This window comes from Perca fluviatilis, chromosome 8, assembly GCF_010015445.1.
Source record: "Perca fluviatilis chromosome 8, GENO_Pfluv_1.0, whole genome shotgun sequence".
Taxonomy (NCBI): Eukaryota; Metazoa; Chordata; class Actinopteri; order Perciformes; family Percidae; genus Perca; species Perca fluviatilis.
The window spans coordinates 22,706,532-22,725,716 of NC_053119.1; the positions used below are offsets into that span (position 1 = coordinate 22,706,532).

Genomic DNA, 19,185 nt, shown 5'->3' on the forward strand with positions numbered 1-19,185 from the left:
CTGTGAACCGATCAATTTGCTGTCGTCTGGTCTCCAGCCTTCTCCATTCTTCAACAAACAAAAAGAAGGAAAGAGAAGAGAGACAACGCGACAAAAAGCTCTGCATGCGCACTAGCCTTGTTGAAGAAAAGAAAAAGGACCACACATCAGCCAGACGAAGGGGCAATTTGGGGGATGTGGAAGGTTACCATAGCAACAAAGCAATGAGATAAGAATATAAAGGTCTAAAATAAACCCATAATTCCTTTAGCTAAACCCCAAATTGCAGGAATTGGCTGTTCCAAAGTCAATCTCGTTCAAAAGCCGAAGCAAATTTAACCCATCACACAAATAAGAGACAAAATGAAATTCTCATTCAGTTGGATTTCAGGCATTTATTTCTTGATAGGCAAGATTTAAAAAAAAAAAAATACACAAGGATGAGACATCCAGCGCAAGCGCGATTTAGATTGACTCATCCATTTTCTCAATAATTCATCACCGGCTCTAAAATGCTTGAGTAGTCGTGCACTGTGCATCTTAGCAGGGGGCCCATGCCCCGCTTCGGGAGAGCAGTGTGAGGTCCAGGCCTCCTCGGAGACTCGTCTGAAAGGCCAGTCAATACAAAGATACTATGACAGGGGTTCTCCCGGGACGGAGCATGCACTTAAGGCAATAGCATTGGCTTGAGATGTGGTGTGCTGTGTTCATAGTTCAGAGTCAATGAGTACTGTACCATTCACAGTTCATTTCTGTCAAGTAAAAGCAATTATGGTATATATATAGCCTAGCTGAAGTAAGCTAATGCATTTCAGATATTACCAGTAAAGGAATAGTATAAAAAGAATAGTTTCTTATTTACTTTCTTGTCATGAGTTGAGTGAGAATTAGATCAATACCACTTACAGATATATACACCCATTAAATAGGAAGATACAGTATAGCCAGTCGCAGGTTAGCTTAGCTTAGCATAAAGATGAACGTAAGGGGAAACAGCTCTGCCCTACAAAGGCACAATGCAGCAAAACAACTTTGTGCTAAATAGTAAACTAACTGTACTAACTATCACAAGACACAGCCAACGAGACAGCTACAAAAAAGAGCGCTATATCATCTGAAATCCAGCTGGTCAGATAGCCACAAGCCAGCTAGCCTTAGTTAAAGGCAACTCAAGACACTGTTATTTAAACAAGCTTTTAGTTGACTGGGTTTAATTTATCTTTGACTTTTTAAATGTTTTAATTTTATTCAATGTATTTTAATGTGAGTGTACCTTGTAAAGCACTTTGTGATTTTTATCTATGAAACTTTACTTACTTAAAACAAAATGTACTTATTGTTTTTTCCCTAGCTAGTTATCTGTTAATTAATCTTGGTATTTTAGTTTGTTTTCCACATTATTAAATGAAGCAGCAGCTAAATCCAGTCACAATGTAGCAAAAAGCTAGCTAATCTTGCTAACAGTACTATCTTAGCAGTATAACTGCTTCAGCTTTTGACTCTAGTTGATGTCATGCAATTAGATGTGGTTATTAAACTACATTAAATGCACATAATCAAATGTATTTAATAGTTATTTCTAGAAGCTACAGACAGTAAATAATTATAATTAGGTTTTCCAAACGAAAAGAAAGAAGAAAGCTGAAATTATACATTTTGTTGATTTCTTCTTGCATTTTGTGAAGATTATCCAAAGGCAAAATGTCTGCTACAGTATCTACATTTTTATACATTAGATATAGATTACATGGCAATTATGTTTTGGGCATAAAATAAAGGCACCACAACTTTTCTATGGTGCGCAGTTTGTTGTCCAACCTGAAACTTTAAAATGTTTTTCTGTAGCTTGTTGTGTTTACAGTTTGTGTTACATGAGCTTTAGAGGTGTTGGTACGCATATTTTGTTATTTACGATCAGGGCCAGACAAGCAATTTCCCCTGTTTGCAGTCTTTATGCTAAGCTAAGCTAACCAGCTGCTGGTTTTAATGTTAGCTTAATATTTAGCATATAAACCATGAGCGTGGTATCAATATTCTCGTCGAACTCTTGGCAAGAAAGCAAATATGTGTATTTCCCAAAACTATTCTTTTAATATTTACACATTCATTTTAGATACTTTATAATATACAACAGCATTTCAACTTTCTTAAATATTCTGGAGAGTAACCAGGTTAACGCAAATGTTTTCCAGTTTTAACATTCGTTTTCCTGTCATGGCTATTGTGTGTATTCAAAAGCAGGCTAAAGGTTAAAGGGTTTCCTGGGTTGCATTTAACATTCGAGGAAGGAATAAATAAGTACTGACATTTGGAGGAAATTAAATACTGACATTAAGAGCCTTTTTCAGGCTACTCTCCATGGGGCTTTTTAAGTCCCACATAATAATGATTTTTAAGTCCCAGTTGGTCTCCTCCAGTGTCCAGACTGTAATGCATAATATCTGTGCAGGCACAGGGCAGCAATCAAAAGTATATAGGGGGGAGAAACTGGAAAAGTTCAATCAGAGTTTTTGTAGTTGGTGAACAGGTTGTAGAGGACTCTGAGGGTGGACTTGAGGTTCAGGTTGACAACATCTGGAAAACAAAAATGGAGACAGCAAAGATCATTAGAGTTTGCCAAACTTGTGTTGAGGAGTTTCAGAAAGAAAAATTAGACCTTTGACATGCACAAAAATAAAAATTGGATCCAAAAAATAAATGGGCTGTGCTACCATAAAACCATATTTACAATGCAAAGTAGCTTCCATAATTTCTGTTGGACTACTTTCCCTAAAAGGTTATTTGTAATTTCGGAAAACAAAATGGGGCTAAAAATAGCTCATCATAGATCATATGATGTATTACTTCTTCTCAGGAGAGATTCAAAGGCACAAAAATACTTCCTGTTCTCTTCATCAGTAACATGACATAGGCTACTACACAAGGGCTTATTTGCTTACTGTAATTTCTCATCACAACTAGGTCTTGGGTAAGTGATTCAAGCTAGACACCATTTTGTTACAGCAGTGCCATATTGCATCACCATTTAAACTAGGACGCCTTAAGCTCCTTATCATCTGCATTTCCCTGTTAGCTTGGGTGACACTGTTGATATCATTAACAGCTACCGTCAATTATAATGAACCTGCAGATGTGCACAAACGCACAAACCTTAAACTGTCTGCTCCTAGGAACACAAACTGCACTTGGAAGATAATAACAGTATGAAGATAACAGCTATATATACCATCAGCATGGGCCTGTGGTCAATGACTTTGTATTTCAGTGTAATGAGTCCTTACAATTAAATGTGTAAAAAATAAAAGATGTAATAATCAGGTTTAGAAAGACTCCTAATCCTGTATACTAACCACCAACAAAGGTGCTGGTATCGAGTTAGTGGATAGCCTTGGTTTTAGGCATTGTTCTTGATAACTAACTGTGGTTTAAATCCCATGCTGCTTCCACATGAAAAAGGTCCAACAGCACCTTTTGTTGTTGAGGAAAATGTGCTTATTTAATGTCTCCTCTGTGATAGTGACTTTGGCGGGCTCGGTAGCCTCATCAAAGTGGCTAGTAGGATTTCTGGGAGGAGTCAAGCCCAGCTTACAGACCTATATAACAAGCAGGTGCTTAGGAAGGCTACTTCCCTTCTGGAGTGCTACTTCACCCTTCAGACAGAGTTGAATTTTATTTAAATCAAAAAACTCAAATCTAATGCATTCTTCTTTCAAGATCATATTCTGTGGATTAATATGAGTAAGTAGCTGATATTAATTTGAATGCTTCAGTGGAGTAAGGTACTGATTACAGTTTAAGTACGTTATCAGTCAACTGTATTAGATCACAGTCTGAAAGCTATTTCTGTAATAGCATTTCTAATGGGGTTAATGAAATGCAAGTCTCTGTGATAAAATGGGAAAATACTTAATTGTGAACTAATAATCATTATAATAGCAACAACTATGTGAAAACAGTAAGTCATATTTTAAGTATAAGTTGTTAAATTCTCCTAAAAAAAAAGAACAGGCTGGTTTATTCAAACGTGTAGCTCAGTGCATGAACCCAGCACCAGCCGTCCAGTATGAGAGTTTAAGGGTTAGGTAAGGTCTCCATCTACTGGACAAACTTTAATATGACTGCTACTGTAGGACATCAACCATTAAACTTCCTTTTTAAATGGCATCCTGTCAGCAAAAGAGACTCATAATCTCAGTCAGCCTCCATTAAATCTCCCCCTGGAAAAGGGTCTTTTATCTGATCTTGTAATAATGTAATCTATAAAATACCTTCTGGTCTGGCTTTGGGTTTCTTCAGGCCTCCATCCTGCATCAGCTCAAAGGCAAACGCCACATTGTGGACCTGAGGGGACACAACATGGAAACTCAATGTAATGATAAACTGCAAAAAAATCGTCCTATTCGACCGACAGATTTCACTTTTTGAGGGCATAATCACCTTCTGTTCAAAGCTCTCAGGGGTGAGGAAGAAGTTGTACAGAGGGACAAAGTAGTCTTCTAGCAGCCCCATCAGCAATATCAGGTACACGCCATCAGCAAACTGGACACACACACACACACACACACATAATAGACTGCATGAAAATTTACAGCACATACAATAATAAAACTAAAAGTAAATCAGATTGTATTATATGGTTCAAAAGTAATGCATGCAAATAGAGGGAATATGAGAGGATGAAAATATGTTACATAACACAAACTCATGATCATTTTAATATTTGACTCTATTCTCTAGTCTCTAGATACTGTAAATTATCAAATCTCTTACCTGAGATTCCAGCTCAGTAACTTCCAGGTTCAGCTTGTTCAGGTGTTTGTTCACGAAGGTGATGAGAGACTGGTAACGGGATCAAAAAACTTATTAAATCATAAATACAGTACAGTTTAAAAAAATACCAACTAATTTGAAATCATTATACTATCCATTATCTTTCAAAGAAAAGGTTTTTAATACCGTTTTCACCACGTTGAGCTTGTCAGGTGCGTGATCCAACAAAGTGTCAAACGCATCCCTCTCTGTTGTAAAAAAGAAATAATTCAAAGGTTATGAATACATAATAAAGAAAAAGTTTGGCATTTTTGGAAATGTCAATGGTATACCACTCATATCTGTCCAATAATTAACCGACAACGGTGAGTTATTTTAAGCCGAGAGAGGAGGGGCTGTAAATCGGGAAGAGAGGACAGTGAGTTTGCAGTGTGTTTAGTGATTGTTGCCGTTATTCTAAGCCAATAAAGTGTGTTCAGTCGGGTGGTGAGGACAGGAAGGTAGTGTTATTTTTAACGGTTCTCACCTTAATTCTGAGCCGAGGAAGTGTGTCTGTCTGTTGAGTGGAGAGGACAGCGAGGTTGTTGTGTTTTTAGCGGTTCCTACCGTAATTGTAACCCGAAAAAGTGTGCCTGTCAGTTGGGTACAGAGCTCCGCATGACCACACACTTTTATGACTGTAAATATAGCCAGCATCTAACGTTAGCTACTCCACTGTGCTGTGAAGTATGTCTGACTACGTGAGACAGGAGGAGGGGGCGGGGGAAGACGACTCTATCCAGTATTTTGAATTTTTACTGCAGTAACTATTTTAAAAACTAGCTGTCAGTATTACATATTGCACCTTTAATGACTGGAAACAGGGGGAAACAGCTAGCCTGGCAAGTTGTGGTTTTACAGCTGTGGTTGCGAGGTAGCAGAGAGGAAGTCACTGCTCCCAGCCAACAAATAGTCTGACATAATAGTCCCAAGTAAAACCAAACATTGTTGCTTTTAGACTTTAGTTTTTATTTGAATTAAACAAACAAGATATAACATGTTAATTTGTGAACTTTAAAGGTGCTAGAAGATAGATTGTGTTACCTTCAGGTGGAGCTAGACTAGCTGTAACATATTTAACAAACAAATATGAGAGTGGTATCAATCTTCTCATCTAATTCTCAGCAAGAAAGTGAACAACGCATTTCCCAAAATGTTGAACTTTTCCTTGAAGCAGATGAATAAAGAAAGAATAAAAGTAAACAGACATTTCCATAATTGCTACTGTAACATTTGTGGCTTAGACTCACCAAACCTTCCCATCATCATTCTGAAAAAGAAAAAAAAAATGTAAACAATTTAGTTATACTTTATACTACAATTAACATTATTAATACCTTACATTACAACATTGATATAAAAAAAAGGTGGATACAATTATTAAGTATCAGCTCTTACTCTGTGGTGCTCGTCAGCTCCTTGGTCACAAGAGCCGTCTGCAGGATGCCCTCTCGTTTCTGCTCAAACAAAATCAAAATGCTTCAGTTACTTCATGAGAGAATAACTGCAATTGTTAATGCACATTATGAAAATGACATGTGCAGACATGACATTGAAAAACACTAAAAGATGACGGAAGGATTTAGCCATAAACGGACACTATAATATGTCACTATGATCCGTGTTAGCCTCATAATATTATTGTTTTGAATGGGTCTTGGTTATCTTCATGGTTTTAGACAGCTCTTGAGTTGTTTTAAGGTTACATTTAGGCAATTTCTGAGATGACATGATTGTATTAAAAAATGTATTTGTAACTTGTAGACATGTTTTTGTAGCCTGACAAGCCAGACCCACATCAAGATGTTGGGTCTGGGAACTCACTATTGACAGGGCTCAATCCGAGGGGCGGGATAAACGGTTGTCATTCAAATTCCCTCTGCACGCAATAGGATAGCGCTACAACCAGGCAGAGCAACGAAGAAGGTAGCGAAGCTAGTTGATAGATTAAACTTTTGCTGTATCCTGTCGGCAAAACTCCGAACACATCTGTCTTTTTTAAGAATGATTTCTGTGCCGTTCTTTCTTCTTTTCTCAAAGAAAAGCTCAACTCCGCAAGTCTTCCAGAAGACCGCTGTTCCCAGCAGCAGCCATAAGCCCGCCCACAGACTCTATACACGATGTGATTGGCCTGACCAGAGTTTCGTTTTTCCAGCTCGCAAGCCAACGGAGAGTGCCTAGACCCCCCTGGCTGCAAAATAAATGTGCTGCCATTAGGGTGCGTCTAGATTTCTAGGCTAATGTTTTTGTTAAATGTTGAGGTATATTTTGAATTATGTCTTATGTTATTGCTGCCTATCTTGAAAAAGAGATTCTTAATCTCAGGGAGGGTTAAATAAAAGCTTAATAAATGAATATTTATATATTCGTAATCATCCCTCCATTATTGCACATAATGATAGTGAATGCCCGTTGTGTGAGCTTGATGAGCCACTTTACCTTGATGACGACCACCTGCACAGAAACATGCTCAGGCAGTCTGATGGGGGCCTGGAAATGCATCGCGAGAGCCACCAGCAGGTAGACAATAGCCACCAGGTTCTTTGAATGAATAGCTGTAACAGTAAATCATAAAAAAGGACTGTCAGCTCTTTGCACACTGCAAGCAAACATACCGATGCAAGCAATTTTCTAAAGACGAAAGGTAAAGTCTGTGCTTCTTTTTCAAGAGACAAAACTAAAAATGAAAAAGCTGCAAATGAGCAGTTAATGAAGCATGAATTAATCCAACTCTTTGGACTGCAGTGGGAAATCATGATGTTTTTAGAGCTCCTCACAACTCTGTACAGGGTTAAATTCTTGCTATTTGTAATGCAAATTAAGAGATTATGTGTTAAAGAGGAGTTCCACCAATTTTGCACGAGGTTCAGTTTGCCAGTCACCAGGATGCAGCCTGTAAAAACAGATGTATCATGTTTTCTGTGGCTATGGAGGAGCTCTCCAATGTGTGACAAAATAAAATAAACCCAATGGTGTCATAGTGATGTCATCAGGGTTATCTTGGCGAATTGCATTATGTGAAATGTAGGCTGCAATATTTTTTTTTAATCCATCCTTTTTTAAATCGGCTCTTGTGTGTTCCCCAACTTCATGGAAGTGCACAAACTTAATCGCTGGAGTATCAGTTTACTTAGCAAATCACTGAAGTCGTCGTAAAACTCACAGTCCACACTCCACTCAATGGTCCAGCCGTGAGGCCTCAGCAGTTCGTTGACGGCCTCCAAAACTGTCTGAAGCTTCTGCTTTTGGCCGATCTCTGACTGGGTCACCTCGGCCACGTTCAGCTTCCTGCCTGACAACTCTTCTGTCAACAACAGGAGAGATGAGATATCAGCTCAAACACACAGGGAAAGACTTTCCACAATCATGAATAATTGTTTACAGAATCATGCAGCAGTATTGTCTTGTACTGATATATATTGTTTACAGAATCATGCAGCAGTATTGTCTTGTACTGATATATATATATATATATATATATACACACACACTGCATATACTGTAGCAAGCAAGCAATGTCTAAATTAAGAGGAATTAGGAACTCACGTACAGATTTAAAAAAAGGTAGGTTTATAAAAAACCAGCAATACTGAAAAAGGATATCTAAAAAAGGGCACTGACGCAGTTAAAGACGAAGTGTGATAAAGGAGTGTGAAAACTAAAAAGGGCTTTAACAGAAATGAAGAAATCACACATCACTTAACAAAATGTTTCCTGCTGTGTGTTTTAGTTGCCGTTTACGACACCACAGAGGACAAGTGGGAGCCAGGAAGAAACCAGTCAGTGTGGAGATTAAAAAATGAGGAGTTGAATTTTCCCTTTAATAACACAAAAAACTCAGAATTTAAGAATCTACATACAATTAAAACATGTTGTATGTAAGAAATGCAATAGATAATTGGAGCACAAGAAATATGGACATAAATGAACACAGAGTGATGCTACCTATACAGTACAGGCATATGTGTGACATATAGCAACTAAAAACTGCTAATGTTATTGTATGAATTTAGTTTTTATCACTGCTACTGTTGCAATGATATTATTCATTTGGCAGATACTTGTTTCCAAAGTAGATGATTTTGTCCAACCTACAGAGTAACAAGAGATAGTGTCATCACCAAATGCTTATTTTTTGGGAAATTGGCTTGGGATTAAATGTTAGCATGCAGAAGGTGAAATCTGAAAATGTTTTCAGCCTGCTGTAACAACACTGAATCTTTACCAGACACAGCAGCACCCCAGTGAATACACACACTGGACACTGACCACGGGACAAAACAATGTGCCAATATCAGTATTTTGAAATGTTATTGAATGAGGTGGATGTTTAGTATGAACCTGCTACAGCTTTTAAATGACAAAGAATAAAGATCAATGGTAGGAGGCAGACATTTCTGTTTTTACTGCAGACAGTGTGCTTCAAAATGAAAGAAATGTTATGGAATTGTGTTTACAAGTAGTCATTGTCAAAGCAAGTTTTAATGCTAATTCCAAGATAATACTTTTAGGCAATATATTCGCTGATGCCAATTTACTACTGCTGAATTAAGTTTGGTCTACTGCACAGCTGGTACAGAGGTGCATAAAGAAATCATGCAAAATAAGGCACTGAATTACTGCTCACTGTCAGCACTGAGTTTATTGCAAATGCAAAGTTTTGGTCATAGAATTTGTCAAAAATCAAACTCACAATAGTAAACAAAAACATATTTATACTAGAGGCCACAGGCTGCGAATAAAATGATACATTGCTGTGAATTTACTCCTTTTCCGACTAGTGCAGTCTGTTGCTCTAATAAAAAATAATGTTGTTTTTTCATATTAAAGTCAGTCCGAAACTTTGCATTTCCAATAAACATAGTGCTGACAGAGTGCAGGAATTAAACACTTTCTACTAATACTGCCAATTTTCATACTGGTACGTGGCACGTTTAAGGCCTACAGAAGCTATATGGATAAAGATGTTGTGATGCTTTCTTCCTCACCAAATAACTTCTGGAGCACTTGTCCATCATAACAGTCTTCCTCCAGGTCTTTGACTATGATCCTGTCTTCCTCCAACTCACTGTTGATCCAGTCAATCAGGACCTGCACACAAATCCCAATGCAATAAAACCTACAGTCAAACTCTACGTCAAAAAAGTCAAACTCAGTCAAACTTCATCTGTGTACTGTTTTCTTCGTGTTTTCATTGCTCTGATTGTGCTGAAGAGATATGATGCTTGTGCACAAAAAAATTATCCCAGACTACCTTCAAAAGATCTTTAAATTTAAGATTTTCCCGCGATGTTGGGTCCAACATGATCCTCTCAGCGTTTTCCTCTGGTGAAGATAATGCAAGAGAAACTCAGCATAGGTTATTGTGACACTCAACTATCCAGTTTCATTTCCTACATATTTGTCTCCCCTTTTGGATACATACATACATACTTTTTGTCTCACATAAATACAACTCTACAGACACACACGTATACAATGTTCCTATCACCCCCACATCAACAGTGATTCACATGGTGACTAAGGGCAAAGGCGTCTCCCCTCCACCCACTTTCATTTCCTGCTTTTCCACTGTCAAAGTCCCCATTACTCATATATATAATCCTCTGTGACCTGAGTAACCTATGGCACTGAGATGCAAAAGTCTTAAGAAGTTGATCATATTTGAAATGCAATTGCAGCATCAACAACAGTGCAACCAGTTCAGGCAATAATAGTGTTTTAACATTAAAGATGTAATTTAAATAAAAAATGAGATGTTCTTCACATGTGCATATGTGTGTTTGTGTGTGTATATACCCATCAGTGTGTCCTCTGGATGGATGTCTGTCCCTATAGGAAGCATGGGAGCATTGATGGCATTCTTCCCCTCCTCATGGAGATCACTCACTTGTAAAACAACAAGACACACACAAAAAACAAGAAAAACTAATTCAATAAAAACAAATCAACAGAAAAAGACTTGATTGTTTTTCAATCTCCAAGTATGGAGACAGAAAGTGAGATAAGCAGGCAAAGACTGTGGAACAGAAATAAAAAGACAACAGAGAAAGCTTGTCAGAGTCACTGGTAACAGTATTGGTGCACAATCACCACAAATCCCCCTTGTAAGGAAAAGTGTGGTGTACATTTGTGGCAACTGGTCCTCCTCTACAGCCACTACTTCAGTCACTCCACCACCGCTTTTCTCTATTTAGTATCAGTAACAGTCAGAGCCTCACAAAATTACATTACATTACATTACATTACAAGGTTTCTACAAATGGGTTGACACTTACCAGAATCTTAAAGGGGAACTCCACCAGTTTCACACGTAAAAGTCTGTTTACATGTCTTGGTGAGTACTGCTACATACAGTATTTGAAAGAAAGTTGTATAAAGCCTTTTGTGGCTCCAGAGGCAGCTGTGTGTAGTCTGATAAAGTCCTCAACTGACATCACTTGAGTCAGTGTCGGTTGGGGCTTCAGACTACAAGTTTAATAAAATACGGTTGATGTGCGTGGCAGGGTTAGCTCAATTGGTAGAGCAGGTGCACATATATGGAGGTGTATACCTCGACACAGAAGGTCCAGGGTTTGAGTCCGACCTGAGACGATTACCTGCATGTCATCCCCCTCTCTCTCCCCTTTCATATACATCTGTTCTTTCCATTAAAGGCTGAAATGCCTCAAAAAAATCTTTAAAAAAAACAACAAAAAAGGAAATTCTGCAAACGTTTTCAAGCTGTGAGTTTCAGAAACAGTTTGGAAGAAATGTTTATCCAGGGATTTGTACATAGACAGTGAAGGAAAAGGACACAGCGATGCCATAGACTTCGACGGAGACCAGTGAAGTCAATTAGAAGCACTTTTCCGGTGATGGCTGAGCAGTCTCAAACTGAGCTTGACGACGTAGATGTGACGTGAGCAACGTGTCTGAAAGTTGTAAGTCTTCTGGCAGATGTAAAGTTATTCGCTGTTAAAGTGACACCAAAATGAATGGCAGTCAATGGGATGCTAGCTGAAAGTGATGGCTTGATAGCCTGAGAATCTCCCCATAGGAGGTACGCTTTCCGGATGCTCGCTTACCCCCTTGGATTTGTACTGCTGCCTGAGCTTTCACACGTCTGTTACTTCCTTATTTTTTCTCCACCCATGTGGGGCTCTTTCCATCACAGATTGCGTTAAGTCCATTAACGTCTTATTTTAAAAAAAATTTTAAAAAAAAAATGTATCTTGGAACTGTTTTATATGCTTTTATATTTCAAAATATGGTTATTTTAATTACTTCGTATATTTATTTATTGATCCCCAGTTGGAAAATTACAATAGGATTAGAATGGGAAAGTCTTTAAGGTTGATTTAAGGTGACAATACGCAGAAAAAGTAACAAACACTTTGAGTGAAAAATCAATTTCCACTGATATGCTTTCACTTCTGACTGGAGAGACACTCCGGGGATTTAAAGGCTTTCTTCCTCTAATGGCCACATTGCTTTTATCATTGTGCATTTCAATTTGTACAATCTGCAACAGGCTGGGCCCCAATCAATGGTCTCCAATCTGTCATTTCATTGACTTTACTATTTATAAAACCAAGGAGAACCAATGGCTGCACTTTGAGGGTTTTTTTTTTCTTCAAATTAAAAGCATGTAAAAAAACATATATACATATTTTTCTGATTGAAAATATAATGAAAGAAAGTCTAGAACACTTACAGTGTTTTTATGATACAATCTGTACAAAATCTTAACTTCAAAGCTTGTAAAAAGAGAAGATATACACAATTACCCCGGAAGGAGGGGTCCCCACAGATCTGATATCAACTATCGCACTACAGATCAGCAGCTTGCTGCATTTCATCATAATTGTGCTGCTTCCTCCCTCCGTGTCCATGGGACTGCATTACTGCTGCTGGCACTTCACACAGTCAAGTAAAATGTGGGTGAAAAAGGTCAAATTATACAATATAATTAATTTGCTGATGGCAGATTTCTGCAGAATGATTTATGGAAATAAAAATATGGACTCACTGGTCCAGAAATATAACAGCAAAGACGCCAGTCGATTCTATAATGCTATGTAAACATTTTAAAGTGACTACTCACATGATGACCTCTTACAATAACCAACACAACACATTGCTGGGTATTAACCTACAGTTGCACTAAGGTAACAAGTCCTGCTTCCCTATTTCTACTTCCAAGTTCCTCAAAGTCCAAAATGAAAACCAAATTTACCTTGTTTCTTCCTCTTGGTCCCACACAGCAGCCCCGCCATGTCCCCACTATAAACCTCCGGATTCCCTACGATTGCACCGAGCAAAGGTAAATGTAGAAGTGTATGTATATGTGTGTGTGTGTGTGTGTGTATGAATCGTAGTCGGTTTATTTCTGTCACAACCCTCCACCCCACGTCTGCGGTCCAGTTACAGGAGACGCTGAGGGGGGCGTGTTGTATGTATGTGTGTGTGTGTGTGTGTTTGTTGTATGTGTGTGTGTGTGTGTGTGTGTGTGTGTGCGCGCTTGGGACAAGAAGGACCACACTGGACATAAATGTGCAAAAGCAACTCAACACCAGTAAACCTCTGGGCTGTTAGACAGTGGACACAGGACCAACTTCACTGACCTATGACAGGTATAGTGTCGACTCGATATCCATATAAATGCATGCAGCATGGTGTAAAAAGGACGTCTGTACAGGTTTTTGTTGTTGTAACTGACTGCTAAAATTGCTGTCTAGTAATTTCACAGCAATATAAGAGAATAGACTTGTTTCTGTGAATAACTGAGCATGTGAATGGAGCCTTTAATATGTTTTGCTGCAGTGGATAATCAATCAGACAGCGGCTGTATTCCTGTTAACAGAATTACACTAATTCAATACAAATCAAAGCCTGCAGTCAAGAACATTTATCTTATGCAAGCTTCATTGCACAAATGTATGTAAAGAGCTCTTCACTGTATTTTTTACAAACCAATTTGAAAAAAAGGATACAACAGCATCAACATATGGTCTGACTTCTTTTTGCTTTAGCGATAAAAATGTTTTAAGTATAATCAGTCTGCATCATAAGCAGCGGCGTAAAGCAGATTAAAATCGACCTTGTCTTGTTTGGTTCCACTACATGCAAGGGGATGGGGAGGCGGCGGAGGCGGTTCACTGTGGCACAGGGGAAGATATAAATAATGCAGCAGTATAGAGAAAACAGGCCGGACCTTAAATATAGCTCTGGTTATTTACACCAACACAGGCACCAGTGAGTAACAGCAGCCAGGATATGACAGAATCCCTGAGTTTGTTCCAAATGGGGCCTTTAGCAGACATTAACTCTTTAACTTATTACACCTAATATTTACTTATTATTATTATTATTATTATTATATCTTATTTACTTTATGTTGTAATTCTGTTTTCTCCATATTGTACTACTTTTGTAGGTTTTTTTCTTGTCCACATCAAGAGTCAAAAGATAGAGGGAGTTGAACTGCTTAAAACAGCAAGTATGCTTCTTTTTTAGAGTAAGTCTAATATGTTTAAAATATCAGTGAATCTCCTGGATAATGGCTACTAATAATACCATAACTGTTTAGTCAATATAATTTACCAGCGATTTGGATGTTTTTACCATTTGTACAGTATTTGCAAGACAATTCTAAATTGTTAAATCAACAGTATAGTCAAGAGCAAAAAAGCCAGAAAGCAGCAGTAGAGAAAGAAAAAATATCTATCGATTCTAGTAATGTTTGTTTAACTTGTACAATTTTTGGATTAATTACTGCATAATGTACTCAATTCTCCATCTCTTTTTGGTAAAAGTAGACAATGAAATAAGTATGTGAAGTGAATAAAAAAGGTTAAATAGCAACAATAAACAGATGACTTACTATTGTCAGCATCCATAGAGTGTAAATACTCTTCACCCTCAGATAATACAGCGAGGATGTGACCTGGCGTTCATCCTCTCCGTCCTTATAAAGCAATAACATGTTTTTTGTCTTCACTAAACTATCACTTGTACAGCACTGCATGTTGCTGACAAGGGCTGTGGAGCCTTGTCAAAGAGGTGCAGACTTCCTTTCAGTTTATCAGGGATATACAGAAAGAGCCATGGACATGCAGTTTCTTTGAAAAATACTGTATGTCTGCAATTGCAGAAATCTGGGCTCTGTAAAAAAAATTTCCTTTATGTCTTGTTGAATGGCCTCAAGTAACACTTTCCATCCCATTTCTGACACAACAAGAAGAGGGTTTAAGGGTTTACCGCTGAACTACAATGTGTATTGTTGCTAAGGAGTGTCAACACAAAACCATGAGTATTTTTCTTAAAGGCACAATCCAATTACACTATTAATGAGTATTCAGCAAAAGAGAAACAATTTTTTGTTGTGGTGTTCCTCTTAAAGAATATGAAGTACCACACCCAAATGTAACAGAAACCACAACAACAGAAGCAGCAGCATGCCCGGCCACAAACTGTGCTCCATTACTAAAGACTAAATCTCACATACTTCCATCCTGTTATACTTATTTCTAATTCAAACATCATGGAGATTGACTTTTAAAATAACCTGTCTATTAGCTGAGCTTTAATCCACTAAGAGCACACAGGGGCGCTGCACTCTCACAAGCTGCACTCACTCCACACTGAGACTATGGGGGATTCCCTTCTGTCCAGCCATATGTTGGCAAAATTAAGGTCTGGGGACCACCAAGGGTTTTAGGAGGTATGTTGGAGGTTGCTAAATCAGGGAACAGTTACATTTGTATGTTGTATCATTCATTACATAATAGCACAAAGGGAAAATGCTAAAGAGAGTATTCCTTTACTATACCCTCTCCTATACCTACACTAAAGTCTGCGCCAGAGTACTATGAGAGATTTCCTGACTTTTACAAGGGACAGACCTACGACTCCTTACACAGGATAATTAAGGTTGACACATCCGAATTTGGGCAAAAAAAGAAGACGTTTGGAGGATTCTTTATAATAGGACAACCTAGACGACCTGTGTTGGCATATTCACTCTTTAAATTCAGACTTCTAAGGAATAATATAGAGAAGCTACAGACATTTTGGGAAATGATGTTCTCCAGAGCCGGATAAAAAAAGATGTGCGTGATAGATCCAGGACGGGGTTAGCCTAGCTTAGCTCAAAGACTGGAAGCAGAGGGAAACTGCTAGCTTATCTAACAAGAGATACAAAAATTCACATTGATATATCAAGACTGATATGTTGAATGGAGGGCTGAAACTAATGATTATTTTAATTTTCATTATTATGTAAACTGACAAATTATTTTCTCGATTCATTTCGTCTGCAAAACCAGAAAGACGATGTAAAGAAAATCCCATCACAATTTCCTCGAACCCTACGTGACATCTGAAAAGAAAGCTTGTTTAGTCTCACTAACTGTCCAAAAATCCAAATATATTAAATGAACTACAATAGTGATAAATCAAAGCAGCAAATCTGAGAAGCTGAAACCAGAAAATATTTTGCACTTTTACTTGACTAAAACAATGCTTTTTTGCACCATCGATTGCACAACTTACCATTTAAAATTCAGTTCAATTGATGTTGATTGGTTTGAAATACTGATATAGCCTCATTTCTAAACAATCAATTAAGCGGCTCTCTCTCTGTGAATAAATATATCATGCTCCAATTTGTAGAACAACTTCACAACTCTGCTGTATCTTTCATGGTCAACAGTTTCGGGACTTCATTTTGAGAAATACTGGTATAAGTTAATTCTGTACCAAGTTATATTAACCAACAGCACATCTATATCACTGTTGGAGCTTTAAGCACAAATTTCAGCAGCAAGACAAACACTCTCATTTACTCATTAAACCAGGAATCCACCTCCCAGTTATCATCTAATTAACTGACTGGGCTGAGCTGTGTGCTGGTTTCTCTGTTTAACCCCTTGAAGCAGCTTTAAAGGTCCCATGACATGGTGCTCTTTGGATGCTTTTATACAGACCTTAGTGGTCCCCTAATACTGTATCTGAAGTCTCTTTCCCGAAATTCAGCCTCGGTGCAGAATTACAGCCACTAGAGCCAGTCCCACAATGAGCTTTCCTTAGGATGTGCCATTTCTGTGTCTGTAGCTTTAAATACTATTGAGGAGGAGAGGGGGGGGGGGGGGGGCTTGACCAACTGCCACTTTGCTCGTTTGAAAGCCATGATGTCTCTCTCTCATGGGTGGGCCAAATTCTCTGGGCGGGCAAAGTAGAGAAAGGGGAGGTAACCTTGCTCCTTATGACCTCATAAGGAGCAGATTCCAGATTGGCCCATCTGAGCTTTCATTTTCTCAAAGGCAGAGTAGGATACCCAGGGCTCGGTTTACACCTATCGCCATATCTAGCCTCTGGGGGACCATAGGCAGGCTGGGGGAACTCATATTAATGTTAAAAAACTCATAAAGTGAAATTTTCATGCCATGGGACCTTTAAGGTTAGAAGAATCACCTTATTCCACTCTGGCGGGACAGTATTAATCAGGGCTACAACTCACGATTATTTTCATTTTCAATTTGTTTTTCTGTTCATCACTGAGTCTATTAACAGTCTGAAATCCAAATATATTTAATTTAGAATGATATGAAACCTTAAAGCAACAAGTACACACATTTGAGAAGTTGATCAGAGTTTCTTTTGGCATTTTTTCTCAATAAATTGTCCAATGATGAATAGATTCTCAAAATCAGTCAATCAGCTAATAGAATAATTAACTAATTGTTTTAGCTCTAATGTATATCATGTATCATCTTGTTGCATCACTTCACTGAAGCTTTATGATGGTGTCTTGTGCATCATTTTTTATACACATTTCTTCCCCAATTGGTTTTACCAATTTTTGGCTTCAAAATGTTAACAGTTTGATTAAAATTCAAACTGTTAAATCTTCATTTAAAGATGAGTGGAAGCCCACTGGTTTTTAGATGAGCTGTATGGAATTTTAAAGGAGCTCCTAAACAATTAACATGTCTCTGTCCTCCTGCTGGTGGACCTCCTTTAATGGAAATTACAAACACATGGCAGTGAGCGTGCACACACACACACACACACACACACACACACACACACACACACACACAACACACACACACACACAAAAAAGGTGTTAAACCTTGCAGCTGTCTGTTTTACCACTAAGTGTCTGGCCTGTGGGAGGGCAAAAAATAGTTTGGCCTGGAAACTGGAAAAGTAGGACAATAAGTTAGTGTTTTAATATCCAAAATACAGTGAGAGCAGTGATCCTCTTACATCCTTATCTTCAAAACCTTGCATTCCTGTCATCACTGTGCCTGTATGACCTATTTATGTACATTACCTCATGTTAAAATGCATGTGGAGTTGCTAAGGGGACTTTGTCTCGCCTCTCATTCACTAAGAGAAGTATGAAATCCATATCAAACTACACTAGGGCTGAAAATATGTTTTGAACATCCAATATATGACACACTAATCAGAAGGATGTAAATGCAACATTTAAGCCAGATTACAATAGGATAGCCTACCAAAGAAGTCATAAAGTAAAGATAAACTGAGTACCAGGGAAACACGATCAATGTTTATATGTGTGCTGTACGATAAAGTGCCAGGGATATCCCAGAAGAGAATGTTTTAATAGCGTATCATGTGATTGCAGCACCATGGACAAAAAAAAAAATACAACAATGGTAACAACAAATAAAGGCCATAATATTAGAATATATATTTAAAAAAAAAAATAGTTACCTTCTTTAGACTTTTTCTTTCGCACCAGGGTTCCTCCTAATTTCCCAAGGAAAGATTCGTCCTTTTTCATTTTTGCGGACTGCGGGGTCGCAGATGTGTTCGCAGTCCCAGACATCTGATCTTTCAGTAAGATGTGTTTAAGTGCTCTCACATGTATTCGTTTATAATGTCACTCTTCCCCTATGATGCGTTCAGGGCACCGGTGTACGATCTGGACTATATATAAAGAAGACACCGAATTCACATGCAGACTGAGGAAAGCAGCGCTGGTCGGGCACATTGACGGTCGGGCATCAGGCATCAACACAGACGAATGACTCACATGTGATGCGAGAAAAAGCTTTTTCTGCTTTAATGTTCACTGACGGTTCGCCCCACAGCGCCTCCTGACGGCAGGATGATGAACAGGGTCAGGGTTGATCAAGTCTGGTCGCCTTAAAAATAGACAGTAAACCAACATGATTTTATGTATTTGAATGTTTTAATGTTAAATACATTTACAATGACAATAAATACATAACTATCCAGTGAAGGTAAACTAATCTAGTTACTAGTTACGGAGTTTTTCAAGAAATAAAGACCATGAAATTAGTTTTTAGAAAATTCTCTAAAAGCTAGTATGAGTTTACATTCTCTAAGTGGTGGAAGAAGTATTGTGATCATTTAGGT

At 38.1% G+C, this 19,185-nt stretch overlaps 1 protein-coding gene across 5 annotated transcripts; it reads right to left on the reverse strand.

Moving 5' to 3' along the window:
- Positions 1-354: 354 nt before the first annotated feature.
- parvb (parvin, beta) lies at positions 355-18,928 on the reverse strand. 5 transcript variants are annotated; one of them, XM_039807964.1, is made up of 14 exons: positions 14,654-14,717; positions 13,007-13,072; positions 10,588-10,677; positions 10,043-10,113; positions 9,777-9,879; positions 7,952-8,092; positions 7,228-7,343; positions 6,187-6,245; positions 6,039-6,058; positions 4,936-4,997; positions 4,750-4,818; positions 4,417-4,518; positions 4,248-4,320; positions 355-2,553 (listed from the first exon to the last, which is right to left on the reverse strand). In XM_039807964.1, the coding sequence occupies exons 1-14, from the start codon at positions 14,667-14,669 to the stop codon at positions 2,477-2,479; spliced, it is 1,065 nt and encodes a 354-aa protein (XP_039663898.1). In that variant the 5' UTR covers positions 14,670-14,717; the 3' UTR covers positions 355-2,476. The 5 variants fall into 5 exon arrangements, with proteins under 5 accessions (XP_039663898.1, XP_039663897.1, XP_039663899.1 ...); XM_039807963.1 differs by lacking the exons at positions 13,007-13,072; positions 14,654-14,717 and adding an exon at positions 18,517-18,928; XM_039807965.1 differs by lacking the exon at positions 13,007-13,072 and having other exon boundaries at positions 14,654-14,747.
- Positions 18,929-19,185: the final 257 nt, after the last annotated feature.

Bases quoted from the DNA above. Each gene is read 5' to 3' on its own strand.
- parvb (XM_039807960.1), bottom strand. From the start codon at position 13,319: ATGTCCAGTGTGGTCCTTCTTGTCCCAAGCGCGCACACACACACACAC. The intron at 7,344-7,951 runs GTGAGTTTTACG...TTACTGTTACAG, and splicing joins CATTGAGTGGAGTGTGGACT to CTATTCATTCAAAGAACCTG. The intron at 4,998-6,038 runs GTGAGTCTAAGC...TTTTTACAACAG, and splicing joins AATGATGATGGGAAGGTTTG to AGAGGGATGCGTTTGACACT.